Genomic DNA, 18,242 nt, shown 5'->3' with positions numbered 1-18,242 from the left:
GAACATGGAAAGCACCCAGTAAATGCTAACTATGATATCACCATTATTAATCTCAGAGTTTTCAGGAGCTTCAATAAGCTGTGTGTGACAAGGAAAGCAAAAACCATACACAGACCAGGTGGATGAATCATCCACCAGGTGGCCCACGCTACTTCTTAGAGCCAACTCTTCTGACCCTGCCCTGGGCTGTCATGCATTTCTAGAGTTGGGGTGGGGGTGGGGGGGACTGAAGAATCACTGGGGGGTACAGTCCTGCAGTGGGGAGCCCACAATGCGGTGCTTAGGAATGCCCGTGATAGAATGTCAGTGAGAGATGGGCTCGGTGCTTTGTACAGAAACCCTCTCATTCCATCTTTGGTGTCTTTCTGCCACTTTGGGTTGTGTTTCTTTGCTTTTCTTCTGCATATATATTAACAGCAATATGAGGAAAGAGACCAATTACATGGATGGAACAGTAGCCTGGTTTGGGTTTTGCCTGAAGTGGAGCCGAGTGTAGGGGGTGGAACTGAGACTCCCAGCCACTGTGGAACTTCAGTTCCTCTGAAAGGCTTGCAACCTAACTTTAAAGCAGACAAGGCTACCTTGAATAGCATTATGTCTGGAGGACAATTTTGGAAGGTTATTACAGAGTATCCTATAAACAAGGCTTCTGATGGATGGGTCATTGACTTTCCCAACAGTAACCCAAACTGAGATTGGGGAGCTCTTCACCACACATGACATTCATACATCAAGCTGTACAAAATTCATCAGTTAAGGTCCACACTCCTCACTACCCACCCACCCCCATCAGGACTTTGCTAATTCAAAGGGGCAGCCAAAAAAAAAAAAAAAAAGTACCACGTCAAGACTGTCCTGATTCTGAAAAACTCCCGGAGAGAGACGCCCTAAGCTATCTGTCACAGGAAGTTAGCCAGTTGGTTCTAGTACCTATCACAAATAATGCTACTTAAAAATTAAGCTAACTCCTGATTATCCATCCTCGTTTAGGAAAGGCATGGATAACCTCTCAGAATAGGTGATTACCTCTAACTAGACATATCTAGCTTGGGAATGCATCTTCTGGAATATAAATCACTTACATATGTGTGGAACATTTTACTTTTTATTGATTTTAGAGAGAGGGAGGGAGGGAAGGAGGGAGGAAGAAAGAGAGGGAGGGAGGGAGGGAGGGAAAGATCTGTTGCCTTCCACATGCGCAACTGGGGATGGAACCCATAAACTTGGTATTTGCCTTAATTGGGAATCGAACCCGACACTTTTTGTTTTGGTTTGATTTTTTTTAAAAAAATGTATTTTTTTATTGATTTCAGAGAAGGGAGAGGAGAGAGAGAAAGAAACATCAATGATGAGAGAGAATCATTGATAGGCTGTCTCCTGCATGCCCCTAACCAGGGATCAAGCTTGAAACCCAGGTATGTGCCCTTGACCGGACTCAAACCCAGGACCCTTCCGTCTGCAGGCCAACGCTCTATCCACTGAGCCAAACGAGCTAGGGCAAACCCAGCACTTTTTGGTGTAGTACAGGATGATGCTCCAACCAACTGAGCCACACTGGCCAGGCCTTGTATGGGACATTTTAACTTCAGAACTGAGCTCCCCCATACTCAGTATCAATTTGATTCTCAAAAGAATCTCAGTATTAAGGGTTAGTTCCATTCTGTGAATAAAAAAAGAGAGGTGAGGCAAGCTAAGGTCACTAAGTGAGAGCAGAGAGAAGTATTCTGCCCATGTTCTGAATTAAATTCCATCACCTACCCCCTTTGCCCCACTGTTTCCTAATATTTTCACCAGCCAGGTATCAAAACTTGTTTCCTATCATGAGCCCCCAGCAAAGTAAGGCTGTCCTCTCTCCTGGCCACTCCCTTAGGTCACTCTGGACCAGCCAGGGAGGTTTGTGAGCCCAGACTGAGGCACCTGTGAGCCCTCTTGAGGTCCCAAAACTCTAATTACCCCCTTTGAGCTTGTCTTGGATTTTGCAAACAGGGGCACTCCCATCTGCCAAGCTCTCCATTTTAAAGAGGTTTTTGTGGTTTCAGGCCGGGCTCCGCCTCTTCTCCCTACCCACCTCCCAAAGGGAGGGAAACCGTGCTGAGCTGAGTAACAGCTATAAAACTCTTGCCTAGGTCCCATTGCAAATGCGATGGGTCAGCCAAGAGACTCTGCCTCTTGGGAGAGTCAGAGTTCAAGACAGATGAAAGTACCCACCACCTCCCAAGGGCCTGGAACCACCTCCTAACCACCCCTAACCTCTTCCTCTCTAGCAGGCACTCACCTCCTAGCTGGTGTAAAACTCAAACTCCCTGCCCAGAAGGGGAGGGGGCCTGGGAGCTGGAGACTGCAGGTGAAGACCTCCCCTACCTCTTCCCTAATTGTGTGCATACTTTAGAAAAGGAGAAAGTGATCTGAACTACAGGAAAAGAGGTGTAAGCCCTCGTTTATCTAGGCCAGCGGTTCTCAACCTGTGGGTCGTGACCCCTTTGGGGGTCGAACGACCCTTTCACAGGGGTCGCCTAAGACCATCTGAAAACACATATATAATTACATATTGTTTTTGTGATTAATCACTATGCTTTAATTATGTTCAATTTGTAACAATGAAATTAGGGGTCATCACAACATGAGGAACTGTATTAAAGGGTTGCGGCATTAGAAAGGTTGAGAACCACTGCTCTAGGCTAACCCAGCAGTTCTTAGCCAAAAGAACTGACTATATATACATATACAAAAGACAAGTGACCAGAACGCCGAAAGACTAGAAGGACTGGTCCCTATGACGCGCACTGTGGCCAGCCAACGGGTCAATTGGGGGGACAAGTGCCCACTCCCTCCACCCCCCAACAGGCCGATGCCGACCCCACGGGATCTGGACAGGGCGAGCACACCAACCTCCCGTAGCCCCTCCCCCTGGCTGGCACTGCCCCCAATCAGTCCCCCAATCCCGATTGGGGATGGGGCCGCTGGGCCAACTGCCCAAGGTTGCTCGCCCCTGCTGGCCCCGCCCCAATTGAGCCGCAATCAAGCCCCAATCAGGGATGGGGCCGGTGGCCAACCCCCTGAGGCCCCTACTCTCCACCGGCCCAGCCCAATTCGGCAAGCCAGCCAGCTGGACCTCACCCATGCACGAATTCGTGCACCAGGCCTCTAGTATTATACAATCGGTGATGGAGCTTAAACAAAAAAACCAATCACAATACCACTATCATCCCTGACAAATAACTCTTTAATACAATATTATGATCAGATCTCCTCAACATCACCAAAATGTCTTATAACTGGTTTATTCGAATTGGGATCCAAACAAGATCCACACAGTATATCTGATGTTTCAGCTCTTTTCATCTGTAACAGTTGCTTTTTAAAATACCATTTACTGACTGATAAAATAATCTGTGCTGTACAATTCCACACATTCAGGAGTAGGATAACTTCTACCTTACGGTCAATCAATGTGTTTCTCTAACCCCACAGAACTACGGTTCTATTGGGTTTAGGTTCAATTTTTATTTGGGGAGGCAGGATTTTCATAGACAGTGCTGTGTATTTTCTACTATAGCATTGTAAGGCACATAATGTCTGGTTTTCCACAATGTTTGATATGCACCCCCAAGTGAACAGCCTAAGATCCTGGAGCACAAGTGTCACTCCAGCCCTGAGTTTGGATTCAAAACTGGAGTTTTTCCCACTACAGGAGGTTTAAACACACACATTTTAAAGAAAAAGAAAAAAAACACAAAGAAAAGCTCTGCTTTGGCTTCTTTCTTTTGTGGGTAGAGGTTTTATGTAAAAAGTGTTTTTGATACAAAAAAACAAAACAAAACAAACCCTGACATTTAGACCTAATCCAATTCTTTCATTTTACAGAAGAAACAGAGAAAGCATGGGGGTTGCTGGTTTCCAAAATGCAGACCATGAACAGAATCAGAAGTGGAACAGATCCTAATAATGGTGATCATTTATTATTAAAAAAAAAAAATTAAAACTGCAATTATTAAGTAAGTAGCACTTAACAGATACTCTGAGCTTGACACTATGCTAAGGGCTTTATTAATATCACCTTCTTTAATTCTCATGACCTTCTGAAATAGTTAACTATCATTTTCTCATTTTGAGAGTATCAGTGGCTCAGCGAGACTGAGTAATTCACCCAGGATTGCACAGCAAGTTAAATGCAAAGCTGGATATATACAAATATAGAATCATTAGTTTGCACAACTGAAACTAATATAATATTATATGGCAATTATATCTCAATAAAGAAAAAGCAGCAGCAGCTGGAGCTCAAAAGTGCAGACTGTATGATTCCAGGCAAAGCTCTTCCTTGCATCCAGTCTACTGCTAATGGTGGGGAAGGAGGAACCAGGAGCTGAAGTAGGTCTGAGGCTATGAGGAAGGTCTTCACACAGATATGCAGAGGTGTGGGAGACCTGAGGAAGGGCCCAAATCCAGGGAGGAAAGTAAAGAAAGGGAATAGAAGGTTTATTTGAGGCCAGTTCAGTGGGGCGGAGGGTCGCTGGGGTTGTCATGGGCTAGCCAAGATTATATAACCCTTTTTTATTTTGTACCGTCAGTTAGCTATACTTCAAAGGAACACAGAAAAAAGTGATACCCGGAACATAAACACTCAAGTCTCGGACCCTGCCCCTGACTTTCCTTTAAAGAGAAATCAAGAAAAAGACTTCAGCATTGGTTAGTTTTAAGTCAAAGGTGCTACAAAACCAACCCACTGATTCCCACACTGGGGTGAGTGGAGGCTTCTAGTGAATGAGGATACATTCTCATCTCAAAGTCTCAACATGCATTTAGAACACTTTTACTTCAGTCACAATGGCCTTTTCCCCACAGACCGGAGAGCACACGTGCACTCTCCCAAAAGATAATCTTAATGAAAGGCAAATAAACAAGTTAAAACTTATTTTTAAAAGTCATCACACCACATTCCAAAGCAAAAACAGCCAATTCTTTGGGTAATCAACATTTAAGATTATCCACACCATGCTCTTTTTGTCTGTAAACAAAAGTCCATATTTAAGGAGATGATCCCATATATTTCCTGGAGTACTGATACAATACCAGAAAGGGAAAGTGTTCTCCAACTCCCTCTTTTTACAAGTGCAGAAAATGGAGACCCAGAAAAAGTCCCGGAAAGTCCCATAGTCTCCGCCTCCCAGACATGGTATAGCCGCTACATGCCAGGCACTGGGCTAAATAAATGCTTTACACATATCACGGTGAATGCTCACAACAGCCCCAAGAAGCAGATAAATCATGATTTAATCCCTAGTACACAAATGGGGAAGCTGAGGCACAGAATGGTTAAGGAACTTATTGTTCAAGAAGACACAGCTAGAAATGGTAAGAGCTGGCATTTGAACCCATGCAGTTTTGACCCCAGAACTTTTGCTATATATCATTTTTGCTTTTAACTAAGACATCCTGTGTCTCTTGTACTTAAAGAGTTGTGGCTAGGATAAATATAAATGTGTGTGTGTGTGTGTATATAATTTTTTTCAAAATATTCTAGGGGATGGAAACATAAAAAGCCAAAATGCAAATCCCAAGATTTGAAACAACAAATATAAGACACAGAGGCTTAAGCCAGAAAAGAGAAACCCAAACAAGGGGGGAATATCGAAAAATACCTTTCATTACTAGTTACTGCACGTGTCCCTTAAAGAACTAAAACACTAGCATCTGAGCCAAAAGGAGAGCTAAAAATAGGCATTTGCAGCAAGCTTTGGAAAGCCTTTAGCCTGCTTCTGAGGGACTCAATTCTGTAGACTCCCAAAAACATGCATCACAGAACGCAAAATTCCCAAGACCACACTGCCACTCCACTGGTGTCACATTTAAACTTGTCCAAACTGCAAATAAAATCAGGGCTGGAAAAGGGCCTTAGAGTTCCAGGTAGATGCCAAAGAAAGGCCCATCTAACCTTACCAGACAAGTCAATCACAAAATTCTCCCTCAAAAAGCATCTGAGCCCTAACTACAGGCTTAAACAGAAGTTAATAAATTAATTCAGTTAGTCTGTCAGAGACTATTCCAAACCCAACGAGTAGACAATCTTTTGCCTTAAGATTTCAGAAAAACAAGCACCGAGCAAATCTACCCGACTCAGAATTTTGTTTTGGGCATTTAAAGCAAGTTGTCTTCTCCACTTGGAGGAAAAGGTGGGATGAGATGTCAGCCAAACTGTCTTCTTCCCACGATCAATAACCCCAGTGACGCACCCTCTCAAGGGCCCCTGGACTTGCACAAAATACCAGCTCAGGCACACAATACCACCTGATGTCATGGCTGATTTAAAACCCACAAGGCAGGTTCACCATTGGCTAAGCAGCAGCAGCCGCCAGGGTGAGTAGCCCCATTTAAACTTCTGAGGAGTGCTCTCTCCTGGGGATGATTATACCCCTTTGAATTTAAAGAGGGGAAGGACCAAAGAGTGTCTTAAAGCTGCTTTCCCTCCCTCCCTCCCTCCCTCCCTCCCTCCCTCTGTAGGTGGATCAGGAGGGATATGCAAGAAAATGGAGGTTTCAGCACTGCCCTTTGCATAAGAGGGCTCTGGAGGGAAAGGGGGGAGGGGGCAGAAGGAAGAGAGCACGGTTTGAGGTACTTTAGTAAACCCCAAATGTCCCCTCCTCCGAATGAAGCAACCTTAAAAGAAATAAAAATTGCAACACGCCATTTTCAGAATTACCTGCTCTGGTTTTCCTAGGACTACCAGTGATTCCACTCCCTTGCATGTGAAGGCACTAAGATCCCTTCAATTTGCCCCATTCTGATGGCTGAAACCCGTCAGCCTCAACCGGCGACTGCAGGAGGGGAGGAGTTTTGAACCAGCACTAGAGCCACGGCCACAGGCCATCATTCGGCTACAACCGGGTTGTGGTCCTGGCCAACTTCAAAAGGACCCAAAACCAAAGAATCCAGACGCCTGCACGACGCCCCTCCGCGCCAGCACGGCAAAGGGAGCAGAGGGTGTGCGCCCAGCCCAGACGCCGGCTATTCTCGGCACAGACGAGCCTCCATGTTAGCACCGCCTCTAGCCCCGCGCCGACACGGCTCCCGGAGGATTCCCTGCACCTCCGCCTCCCCGGGGGCCCGGCCCCAGAGGACCCAGAAATCCAGGGAGCGGGAGCGCGCCGGTCGGCGGCCACATGCCGCTCCCCGCGCGGGAAGGCACCACGTTGTCCCGCTGCGGAGGAATGCCGGGAAGGGGGCCGCGCACTCACACTCGCGCACAAGCACACTCCCGACCGCGCCTCCGGCCGGCACCCGCCTTCCACCCCCCGCGTCGCGGCGGGCGCCGAACGCACAGGCCGGGCGGCCGCGAGCAGCCCGCGGGCCGGCGGCGCATGGCGCCCAACTGTCACCCGCCCGCCCGGCCCGGCCACTCCCTCCCCCGCCGCCCCACGCCCCGCGTGCACCGCCAGCCCCCTCGCTCGCCCCGCATTTCCCGCCCGCCCCTTGACTGGGTTCCCCGGACACGGGCCGCCCGGCTCCCTCAAGGCGGAAGGTCCCCGGGATCGAGGAGGGAAACCCCCGACTCCAATGACACGTTGGGTTTCCTCTTCTCTCCATTCTCGCCGTCACCGACCCCGCAAGCCGTCACCAATGGCGATTCTACTGCCTGATGCCATGCACTCGAGAACAAAAGTTGTTAACTTTTCAATCCCGAGCCCGTGAACTCGTCGCCGGCCCTTCTGCGGCCCGTGACATGAGCTCGTTTAACATCTACAACGTGGGGCTCGCAACGCTACCGAAGCGGGGAGCAAGGGGCGGAGTGGGGCGAGGGGGCTCCCGGAGGAAGGCCGGGGCTGGAAACCGTCTCTCTCAGACCACGCGGCGGCGAGAGCTCTTTTCACCGAAACCAGCGCCACCCGCTCCCGGCGAGGTAGGCCCGGGCCACGCCGTTGCCCACTAACCGCGGCGGCCCGGAGACCCGGCCCTCCCGCGGGGCCGGCTCCCGAGCGCGCCCGGGGGGGAATGCTCGGCGACCCGAATTAGCCAGGAAGCAATAAAAAATAAAAACCCCGAGTCACCGCGACCAGCGGCGGACCCCGGAGGCCGCTGGGGGAGGGGACGCCCGTGTCCCCGGAAGAGGCCCCGCACCCAGGACCGCCAGCGGGAGACCCACCTGGGAGAGGCTGTCCGTTCACCGCGGCCAGCACGGGCGGGAGCGCGTTCTTCGTCCACGGGTTCACCTTGGGCGGAGGGGCCTCCACGAAGTCTCGGCGCCCGGCGCCCGCGGCTCCGGCCACTCCTCCGCCAGCGCCCGGCTCCCCGCCGCCCTCCTCCCCGTCGCTGAAGGCCAGGCCCTCGGCGCCGGGAGGCTGAGGCGGCCGCGGGCTCTCGCGCTCCAGCTGCCCGCTGCCCTCCTTGTGTGGCTTGGCGCAGGGGGGCCGCGGTCTCCGGCCGCCGCCGTCCGGCTCGCCCCCGCCGACGTCGTTCGCCCCGGGCTCGCCCTGGCCCTCGGGCGGCGGCGGCGGCTTCTTCCTCACCAGCCCCCCGTGCTCCTCGGCCTGCAGCAGCGGAGCGCCTCCCGGCAGCAGCGGCTCCACCTGAGTGGCCATCTGCGCGCCCGCCCCCCCGGAGAAGCCGGGCGCGCCGGAGGCGGCCTCCCCCGCCTCGAACTCGGCTCTCGGGGCGCCCGCGACGCCTTCCTCCGGGGCGCTGGGCCCCAGTCTCTGCGGAGAAGGGTCGGGGTTCACGCTAGGCGCGGCCTCCCTCCCGGTCGGATGCAGCCGCCGTAGATCCGAGGCCCGCTGGCGGGGCGGGGGGGGGAGGAAGGCCCCCCACTCTGCGGTCCAGGCCTCCTTGGCGCGCGTCCCCCCCCGCCCGTTCCTCGCGAGGCACCCCCCGGAGCCTGGCAGGCTTCTCGTCCCGTCCCTCCCTCCCCCCCGCCGCCGGGGCGGCCCGGGCTTCCCGGCTCGGGGGCTGCAGCAATATGGACGGACGGGGGAGAGGCGCGGCGAGCCGAGCCGACCACGCGATCCGCGGCAGGCGGCGGGCGGGCGCGCGCCTCGCGACGCGGCGGGCGAGGGGAGGGACGGCGCGGCGGGGGCGCGCCCGCTGGGGCCGACCCCGGGCGACGGGCGGGCGGCGAAGGCGGCGGGAGCGCGCGCGCACGGCCTCGCGGGCCCGCCCCTGGCCCCGCCCCTCGCCTCCGAGTCCTCGGAGCACCTCCCCGGCTCGGGGGTGCGGGGTGCACAGACCCGACGGGGGCGAGCACGTGCCTGATGCAATTCGGAAGGGGGGGCGGTCAGGAGAGAGGCTGCAGGCCTGGGAGGGGGGCGGGTGGAAAGGGGAGGTGTCTTAAAGGGCCAACGCCTGAGAGCGGCCGCAGGTGGAGCACATGGGCGCGGGCCACGCGGCTGGCCAGGCCTGCTCACGCTTTTTAGGTTGGGTGCTCCAGGGTTCCTCTCGGGGAAAGGAACTATTAATGTCACCTTCGACTTACAGGATGATGGAGGGGGGGTGCCCCTCTACCCCAAAGACGCGCCGAGGCCGCCGGTTCCCTGGCACCCCTCGGGCCGGGCCCCGCCCGGGTGACCTTGGGCGAGCCGCCCTCACCTCCGCGGGCCGTGCTCTGGTCCCGCCGACCCCGCGGGCACGGAGGTGGGTTTCACGCCGGGTCCGGAAGGCGGGTCCTGAAGCCTAGACGAAGGCTTGGGGCGCCTAGGAAGTGGGAATGGACTCACCAGCAGCTCCCAACCCGGCTGAACTCCCGAAACTGGGTTTTGGGGGGCAGGAAATGTCTTTTCTTTCAAGCGGGTTTCATTTTTTTTCTAAGACATTGCTTGGGGCAGAGTTAAACCGACTCGTGATTGCGACTCCTGAGGTCTGAGATTTTATCCCGGCCCTGACGGACTCTGCAGCAGTCACTAACTCACCGGGCCTCAGTTTCCCTATTGTACAACGAAGGAGTGGGTATGACTGGTTTCGAATTTTAGTGCGCGCTCATTTCAATCAATATTTACAGACCTCGTACTGTGGGGGCCTTTGGGTTCTAGGAAACCCAGGTTTAGCAATAAACCAGGCTAACAAAGTCCCTATGCTCATGGAGTGTACATTTAAGGTGGAGAAAGAGACAATAAAAATATGTGATAAACAAGTTCTTGCCTGGTATCTGTGAAGACAATAATGACTACAGTAATAGGGTTAGACTATTTCAGCTACTTTAGTTTGGACAATAAGGGGAAATTTTTAACGCAGATTCCACAGCATTTGGAATCAGGCCTATCTGGGATTGAACCCAGAAATCTGCATGTCTAATAAGACTCCTTAGGTGCTTACCCACCAGGTGGTCCCACACTTCACTTGGAGACGTTCTGGCCTCTGACTGGGATCAGGCTGTGATCCCACCTGCTCAAGACAGAGCAGCCTGGAAGTGTTGGCAGTCTCCCAGACCGTTAGAACTCGCAACCTGCTTATTGAAAAGCTTCCTGGAACTGCCCCGCAGGCCAAGGCTGGTTGTAGGGCTGCTGTAACCAGGAGCGGTGCTGGTGGGGACACTCTGATGTCTGATCCCAACTCTCCCGTAACTTGAACTCTGCAAGGTGGCCAACTCTTCACCCTTCCTTGGTCCCCTTTGCTGGTGGAAAAAATGGGGGTAAATAATGCCTGACTTGCTTCTACCCTCTGAGCTTTTGTGGGGAGTCAAGTAAGACAATGTAAGTCAAAGAGCTGTGCAAATTACAGAGACTGAGGCCAGTGTTTCAAAAGAAGTACTAAAGGCTGGCACCATTTGGGGGCTCAGTCCATCTGGTTTTCCAGATCACCTAATAAATTCATAATTCTTTGCCCCCCCCCAAAAAAAAGGTACTAAAGAAGGTAATGATTAAAGGTATCTCAGTGAATTTAAGCACCATTTTTAATAATTGCATTATATATACCTTTAATTCCAAGGTAAATGCTAATGGAATTGGGATTTGAATTCAGGCTTTATTCATTCCTAACCCACTGCAGCATTCTATACACATGTGTTTAGTTCTAATACTAGTAATGACCCAAATAGTTAAGAGTAGCTTTTATTTAGTAGCTACTATATGCCAGGTTCTATGAAAAATACTTGATATTCATTATCTCTTTTAATCTTCCCAATAACCTAGTGATATAGGTATTAATTCTTTCTACAGATATTTGAGTTCTGACTTTGTGCTAGGCACTAGGGTAGGCCCTGAAGGTGTTAAAAAACATATATTTTATTGATTTTTTACAGAGAGAAAGGGAGAGGGATAAGGATAGAGAGTTAGAAACATCGATGAGAGAGAAACTTGATTCAGCTGTCTCTTGCACGCCCCCTTCTGGGGATGTGCCCGCAACCCAGGTACATGCCCTTGACCGGGATCGAACCTGGGACCCTTCCGTCCACAGGCCGATGCTCTATCCGCTGAGCCAAACCGGTTAGGACTGGAATGCATAATTTTTTATTGTATTTATTGATAAATAAATTCTGAAGATGTTCTTTACATGAGGCCCTCTCTGAACTTTGTTAATATGGGACATAATGGTCATGGTTGGTCATTCTTTTCAATCCCATATAATAAAAGCCTAATATGCAAATTGACCAAACAGGGGAACGACAGGGGTGTGGGACAGCAGCAGGCTGCAGTGGAGGGGCAATGGAGGGGGTGGGGGGGGGCGGTGCTGGAGCTGCCCCCTGGTGGTCAGTGCACTCCCACAGGGGGAGTGCCGCTCAGCCACAAGCCAAGCTGAAGGTTGGTGTGCAGTGCCAGTGGTGGGAGCCTATCCCACCTCCACGGCAGCGCTGAGGATGTTCAACTGTGGCTTAGGCCACAGTCAGACATCCCCTGAGGGCTCCCGGACTGCAAGAGGGCACAGGCCAAGCTGAGGGATGCCCCTCCACTCCCCCCGAGTGCACGAATTTTTGTGCACTGGGCCTCTAATATTCCTATAATTGGAGGTAGAGAGGGAAAGGTGCCCCTTATAGTTCATGAGGGGACCAGGGCTCTGTATGGACAAGTAAGTGGTTCACACCCCTCAGCAGTCAGTCTGAGCTGAACAGGTACTGCCAGCACCTGCTGTGTAGAGGCTGGAGGGCATTGGGATCTACACATCCGGGGCTTCCCCTGCCCTAGAAAGGGGCTTCTAAACAGAGTGTCGTTTTACAGGTGGGCAAACGGGGCCAGAGAAAATGGGACCTGCATGAGATCACATCTTACACTGAGGCTGTCAGAGCTAGAAAAAAGAGACTCTTTTTGTTGTTAATCCTTACCAGAGGATTTTTTTTCCATTGATTTTTAGGGCGAGTGGAAAAGAGGGAAAGACAGAGAGAAACATTGATGTGAGAGAAACACATCAATTTGTTGCCTCCTGCATGAGCCCTGACCAGGGCCTGGGCCTTGGAGGAACCTGCAACCAAGGTATGTGCCCTTGACGGGAACCGAGCCCGGGACCCTTTGGTCTGAAGGCGGATGCTCTACCCACTGAGCCAAACTGGCTAGGGCAAAAAAGAATCTTAGTGATTACTCAGTCTCCTCGCTTTGCTGATGATGACACTGAAGTTGAGAGAAGTCAGTTACTTATTCCAGGTCGCATAACTAGTCCATGGCAGAACCAGGTCTCACACCTGAGTATTCTGATCCTAAATCCAGTAGCTTTTTCTGCATAATGGAATTGGGATTTGAATTCAGGCTTTATTCATTCCTAACCCACTGCAGCATTCTATACGCATGTGTTTAGTTCTAATACTAGTAATGACCCAAATAGTTAAGAGTAGCTTTTATTTAGTAGCTACTATATGCCAGGTTCTATGAAAAATACTTGATATTCATTATCTCTTTTAATCTTCCCAATAACCTAGTGATATAGGTATTAATTCTTTCTACAGATATTTGAGTTCTGACTTTGTGCTAGGCACTAGGGTAGGCCCTGAAGGTGTTAATTACCTTCAGTTACAAACACCTACAAAGTTCAGAAAGGAAAGTAAGGTGAGTGCCTGAGTCACAGGCAGCAGCCAGGTATCAGAGTGGGCTTTTTCAGGGCATTCTAACTCCACAGGCCTTCTTACCCACCACATCACTGTAAGGTCTGTCTCTCTTCCCTCCGTTGCCATATCCACAGGCATTTATAAAGAACCCATCAAATACATAGGCCTGGGGAAGATAATGAAAAACTTGAATCCTGTCTCTCCAAAAGGTAAACTCTAATTGGGGAGGGTCAGGGTGGGGGTGGGGGGAAGGACCAACTAATTAAGCAATAGGTGACCTCAGGCCCATAAAAGAGGTAAGACAGCATATTATTTAAGCAGAAAGGGACAAGGATCAGACTAACTTGTGCTGTACTCATGACTTTGACACATCATGTGCTGAAAACACATAGACACACAGAGTGAGAAAAATCAAACCTGAAATATACAAATGATAAAGTAGGCCCAAACACCGATTTGTAATAAATTAGGTGCCTGTGCTCCTGGTCCTGGCAACGTCATAAGGAAAGACAGAGGCAGCCAAATGAGAGATTAGAGAGCCGGGAGACCTGGTTTATAACCTGGGTCTCATCTCTGGCTTTGCCTCCTTCCTGGGCTTCTATTCCCGTGGTCGGCAAACCGCGGCTCTCAAGCCACATGCGGCTCTTTGGCCCCTTGAGTGTGACTCTTCCACAAAATACCACGTGCGGGCGTGCACGTACAGTGCGATTGAAACTTCATGGCCCATGCCCAGAAGTCAGTATTTTGTGGAAGAGCCGGTATTTTGTGGAAGAGCCACACTCAAGGGGCCAAAGAGCCGCGGTTTGCTGACCACTGCCCCATCCACAAAGTGAAAAGCATAATACCTGTCCATCTGGTTTATGAGTGTGAAGAAAAATACTTTATTCTGTCTTTTTTTTGGGGGGGGGGGGGACGCATGAGTTATCTGTGCTTATTAGGAAGGAAAATTTAGCACACGTGGATGTGCAGTTTTATTCCTCTTTGAGTTTGATTTTCCAAAGGACCTTGTGTCTCTGGGAGAACTTGGGCTGTGTCACTTATCTGCTTCTGATATGAGGGGCTCCTGGGCAGGAGGCCTCTTTACACTGACATGGAGGAGTGGGTGGGGTCAGCAAAGGCAGGGGCCTTGGCCAAAACAAACAGTGCCAGCTGGGGAGTGTTTTTCCAAACCCTAAGGACTCTTGGGCTTTCTGGCACATGCCAAGAAACTTACTTCAGTTCATGGGAGGAGGCTCAGCCTCGATCTCCTCTTGGGAAGCAGATGCAGACAGTAATAGTTAACGGGTAAGATGAGGAGGGAGGGAAGGTGCTGACTGTTCCCATAATACCTGGTTAACCCCCAGGGCAACCCTTCTCTGTAAGTATGATCATCCCCATTTCACAGATAAGGAGGTAGACTCAGACAGTCCAAGCTGCTCAAGGGAGTTGGTTAAGCAACAGGATGGGTCTGCAGTGAAGACGGTCTGATGGAGAATTAACTTTTCACACATTCACTCCTCTGAGTCAGAGACAGGCACCGGCCCAGCCCCCTTCTCCTCCTGTCTACCTAGGCAGCCTCTTTCCCCAGCCTTGCTACCCTCCCTGGCATTCCTGCATTTTTCAGGTGGTGTCATGATAAGCTTCCCACTAATTGTTCCCCCTGCCATATATATGCACAGTACTTCCTCCTTACACAAGGATGATGTGTTCCAAGACGCCCAGTGGATGCCTGAAAATGCAGATCGTGCTGAATCCCATATGTACTGTTATTTTCTATACATCCACTCCTAAAATAGAGTTTAAGTTATAAATTAAGCACAATAAGAGATTAACAACAATAACTAATAATAACATGGAAAAATATAACACTATGCTGTAATAAAAGTTCTGTGCCTGTGTGTGTGACAGCCAGTCTGATACTGAGACAGCTACTCAGTGGCCGACAGCTGGGTAGCATATGTAGTGCGGATGTGCTGGACAAAAGGATGGGTCACATCCCTAGTGGGACAGCTCAAGATTCCACCCTGCACTCAGAATGGTGCGCAGTTTAAAACGTATGACTTATTTTTAGAACTTTCCATATATGTACATGCAAATAGACCGAACAGCAGAACACCCGAACAGTTGCCGTGACGTGTGCTGACCACCAGGGGGTGCGCATGGAACATGGCGGGTGTTGGCCACGGTGGGATGGTGGAGCAGGTGAGTGGGGGCGGGGCACCAGACCAAGACAGGGCGCAGGTCACTGTCACTGGGGTGAGGCTCTGGTGGTTACTGAAAATTCTTTGCTCCCGCGTGCCGTGGTCTCACCCAGCACTCACACCTGCTGCCAGCGCCGGCTCCACTCACACCCACTGATGGTGCCCAGTGCTGCCCTGATCGCTCAGTGCTGTCAGTGGTGCAAGCGGCAGCTGCCGGCCCTGATGGCCCCTGAGGGCTTCTCCACCTCCCCCTGCTCCTGAGAGGCAATCAGGGCCGGCAGCCGCTCACACCTGCTGCTGGCGCTGCCCCCAATCGCTCCATGTGGTGGCAGGAGCAGAGCTGCCAGCAGCTGGGACCGGGGCCAGGGCGGGAGTGGCCGGGCAGGGGTGCGGAGGATGGGCCGAGACCCACCCCTGTGCACACTGTAGCCTCATAGCCCACAGTTCCTTTCAAGGTGTATGAATTCGTGCACTGGGCCCCTAGTTTAATATATTCGGATTGTGGTTGACCGCAGGTAACTGAAACCAGGGAAGGTGAAACCATGGGTGTAATAAATATATACATTATATATGTACAGTGGAACCTCGTTTCTCAAACTTAATTCATTCTGGAAGGCTGTTGGAAAACTGAACCATTTTTTCCCATTAGAAATAATATAAATTGAATTAATCTGTTCCAGACCCCCAAATGATTCTGTTTTACCCTTTCTTATATACAGTACATGTCTATTGTACTGTTTAACCTATAAATAAACACTTTAAAAACAAAAAGGACATGCCCTGGCCGGTTTGGCTCAGTGGATAGAGTGTTGGCCTGTGGACTGAGGTGTCCCGGGTTCGATTCCGGCCAAGGGCATATACCTTGGTTGTGGGCACATCCCCAGTAGGGGGTGTGCAGGAGGCAGCTGATCGATGTTTCTCTCTCATCGATTTTTCTAACTCTCTATCCCTCTCCCTTCCTCTCTGCAAAAAATCAATAAAATATATATTTTTTTTAAAAAAAGGACATGAAATGTAAATGAAAATTTGACAAAAAGGAAAGGATATGTACAGTAAAAAATGAAAATTTAACAATAATTATAAGCAGCAACAAAAGCAAAAAAAAAAAAATATTCACTGCACAATATCCTGAGATTTTAACAGTGGTAAACTGACTAATATTTGCGCATTCTCTCCTTTGTTTGGCACCTGAGAGACTTCTATAGATACCAGCATGAAAGGGTTGTCAGATTGAGAAGCGAATTGTTCGAGATGGGAGATGTTCGAGAAATGAAGTTCCACTGTACTTTTAAATGATAAAATATAAAATTAAAATATATTAATTTCAGCAAACAAAATATTTTTAATATTTTTAATTTCCAATAACTTTTTTTAAAAAATAGAAGAAGGGAGATAGAAACATCAATGATGAGAGAGAATCATTGATCGCTGCCTCCTACATGCCCCCTACTGGGAATCAAGCTTGCAACCTGGACATGTGCCCTGATCAGGAATCGAACCGTGACCTCCTGGTTCATAGGTTGACGCTCAACCACACCAGCTGGGCCAAAAAAAAAAAAATGTTGTCTAGCTAAGCAAAACCCACATAAAAGCCCACAACTGCCTTGGCTGGTTTGGCTCAGTGGATAGAGCATCAGCTTGGGGACTGAAGAGTCCCAGGTTTGATTTTTTTTTTTTTTTTTTTTTTTTACAGAGAGGAAGGGAGAGAGATAGAGAGTCAGAAACATCGATGAGAGAGAAACATCGATCAGCCGCCCCCTGCACATCCCCCACCGGGGACATGCTCGCAACCCAGGCACATGACCCCGACCGGAACCGAACCCGGGACCCCCCAGTCCGCAGGCCGACGCTCCATCCACCGAGCCAAACCGGCTTCGGTGCCCCAGGTTTGAGTTTGGTCAAGGGCATGTACCTTGGTTGCAGAATGGATCCCCAGCCCTTGTCAAGGGTACATGTGGGAGGCAACCAATTGATGTGTCTCTCTCACATTGATGTTTCTCTCCCCCTCCCTTCCACTCTCTCTAAAAATCAATGGAAAAATATCCTCGGGTAAGGATTAATAAAACAAAAAAAGCCACAACTCAGAGGCAATCACTGGCAATATGTTGAAGTATTTTCTTCTAGCCTTTCTTTCTATGTATATTTTACATAATTGAGGTCATATTGCACATTCAGCAGTTTTATATTTTGCTGCCCCCCCCCCAACTCTATATTCTGAGTGCTTTCTCCACATCATTGCAAATCCCCTCCATACAGTTAAGTGTCGTCTATTAAGCACCTATGGTATGTCTTACCTCACAGCAGCCCACCTTCTATTTGTATCACATTACATTTCTCAAAGAGTTTTCATGGAGACAGGACAAACGGGATTGTCCCAGTTGGCAGCTGAAGAACTGAGCCCCACAGAAGTTCAGTGATTTGCTCCTGCATGCCAGGGCACTATTCTGCAAAACCTCTCCAGTAGCTTCAGATTGCAACAAGAATAAACTCCAGACCTCTTTCCTTGCCCACAAAACCCTCTGTGCTCCAGACTCACCCTCCTCCGACCTCCCCTCTCTTCTCCTCTCCCCAATCCTTGCCATGTGCTGTCTCCTTAAACACATGGAGCTCATCCCAGCCTGAGGGCTCTGGGCCATAGCCCCCGACACATGCACACACACAAATACCATATACTTCTCATCCTTCAACGGCTTGAATGGCCCCTTCTCAGAGAGACCTCCCTTTATCAACTTGCCTCATGTTCTCCATGTCCCTCATATCAGATCAGAATCTCTGATTTTATGTGTTTACCTGCTTTTTGCCCATTTCTGCAACAATGTATAATCTCTGCGAAACTTGAGCTTGTGGCTATTTTGTTCACTCTTTAGTGTCCCCAGTCCTAAGCACAGTGCTTGGCACAGTAGGTACTTAATATTTTGTGGACTGAATGCTGTGTATCCTCTGGCAAGTTGCTCTCCTTCTCTGGGCCTTCGTATTCCCCATGTGTGAAATGAGGTGGTTGGAGGCGGTGCTGCTGAGAACCCCTGGGGCTCTGACTGTGGTTCTGTGACTAACATCTGGGCCTCAGACCCGGGAGTGAGCCTGCTGAGTTGTATCTCCATCAGCAC

General features: G+C 50.2%; 1 protein-coding gene across 1 annotated transcript in view; it reads right to left on the bottom strand.

Moving 5' to 3' along the window:
* LARP1 (La ribonucleoprotein 1, translational regulator) overlaps window positions 1-8,576 on the bottom strand; it is a gene marked incomplete at its 5' end in the record, with an annotated part of 50,830 nt that extends 42,254 nt beyond the window's left edge. Inside the window, 1 exon segment of the mRNA XM_081091532.1 lies at window positions 8,141-8,576. Coding sequence (XP_080947658.1) covers window positions 8,141-8,576 — 436 coding nt within the window.
* Between the last annotated feature and the right edge of the window lie 9,666 nt (window positions 8,577-18,242).

This window comes from Myotis nattereri, assembly GCF_964212035.1.
Source record: "Myotis nattereri genome assembly, chromosome: 5".
NCBI lineage: Eukaryota > Metazoa > Chordata > Mammalia > Chiroptera > Vespertilionidae > Myotis > Myotis nattereri.
This window is presented reverse-complemented; position numbering and strand designations above follow the sequence as displayed.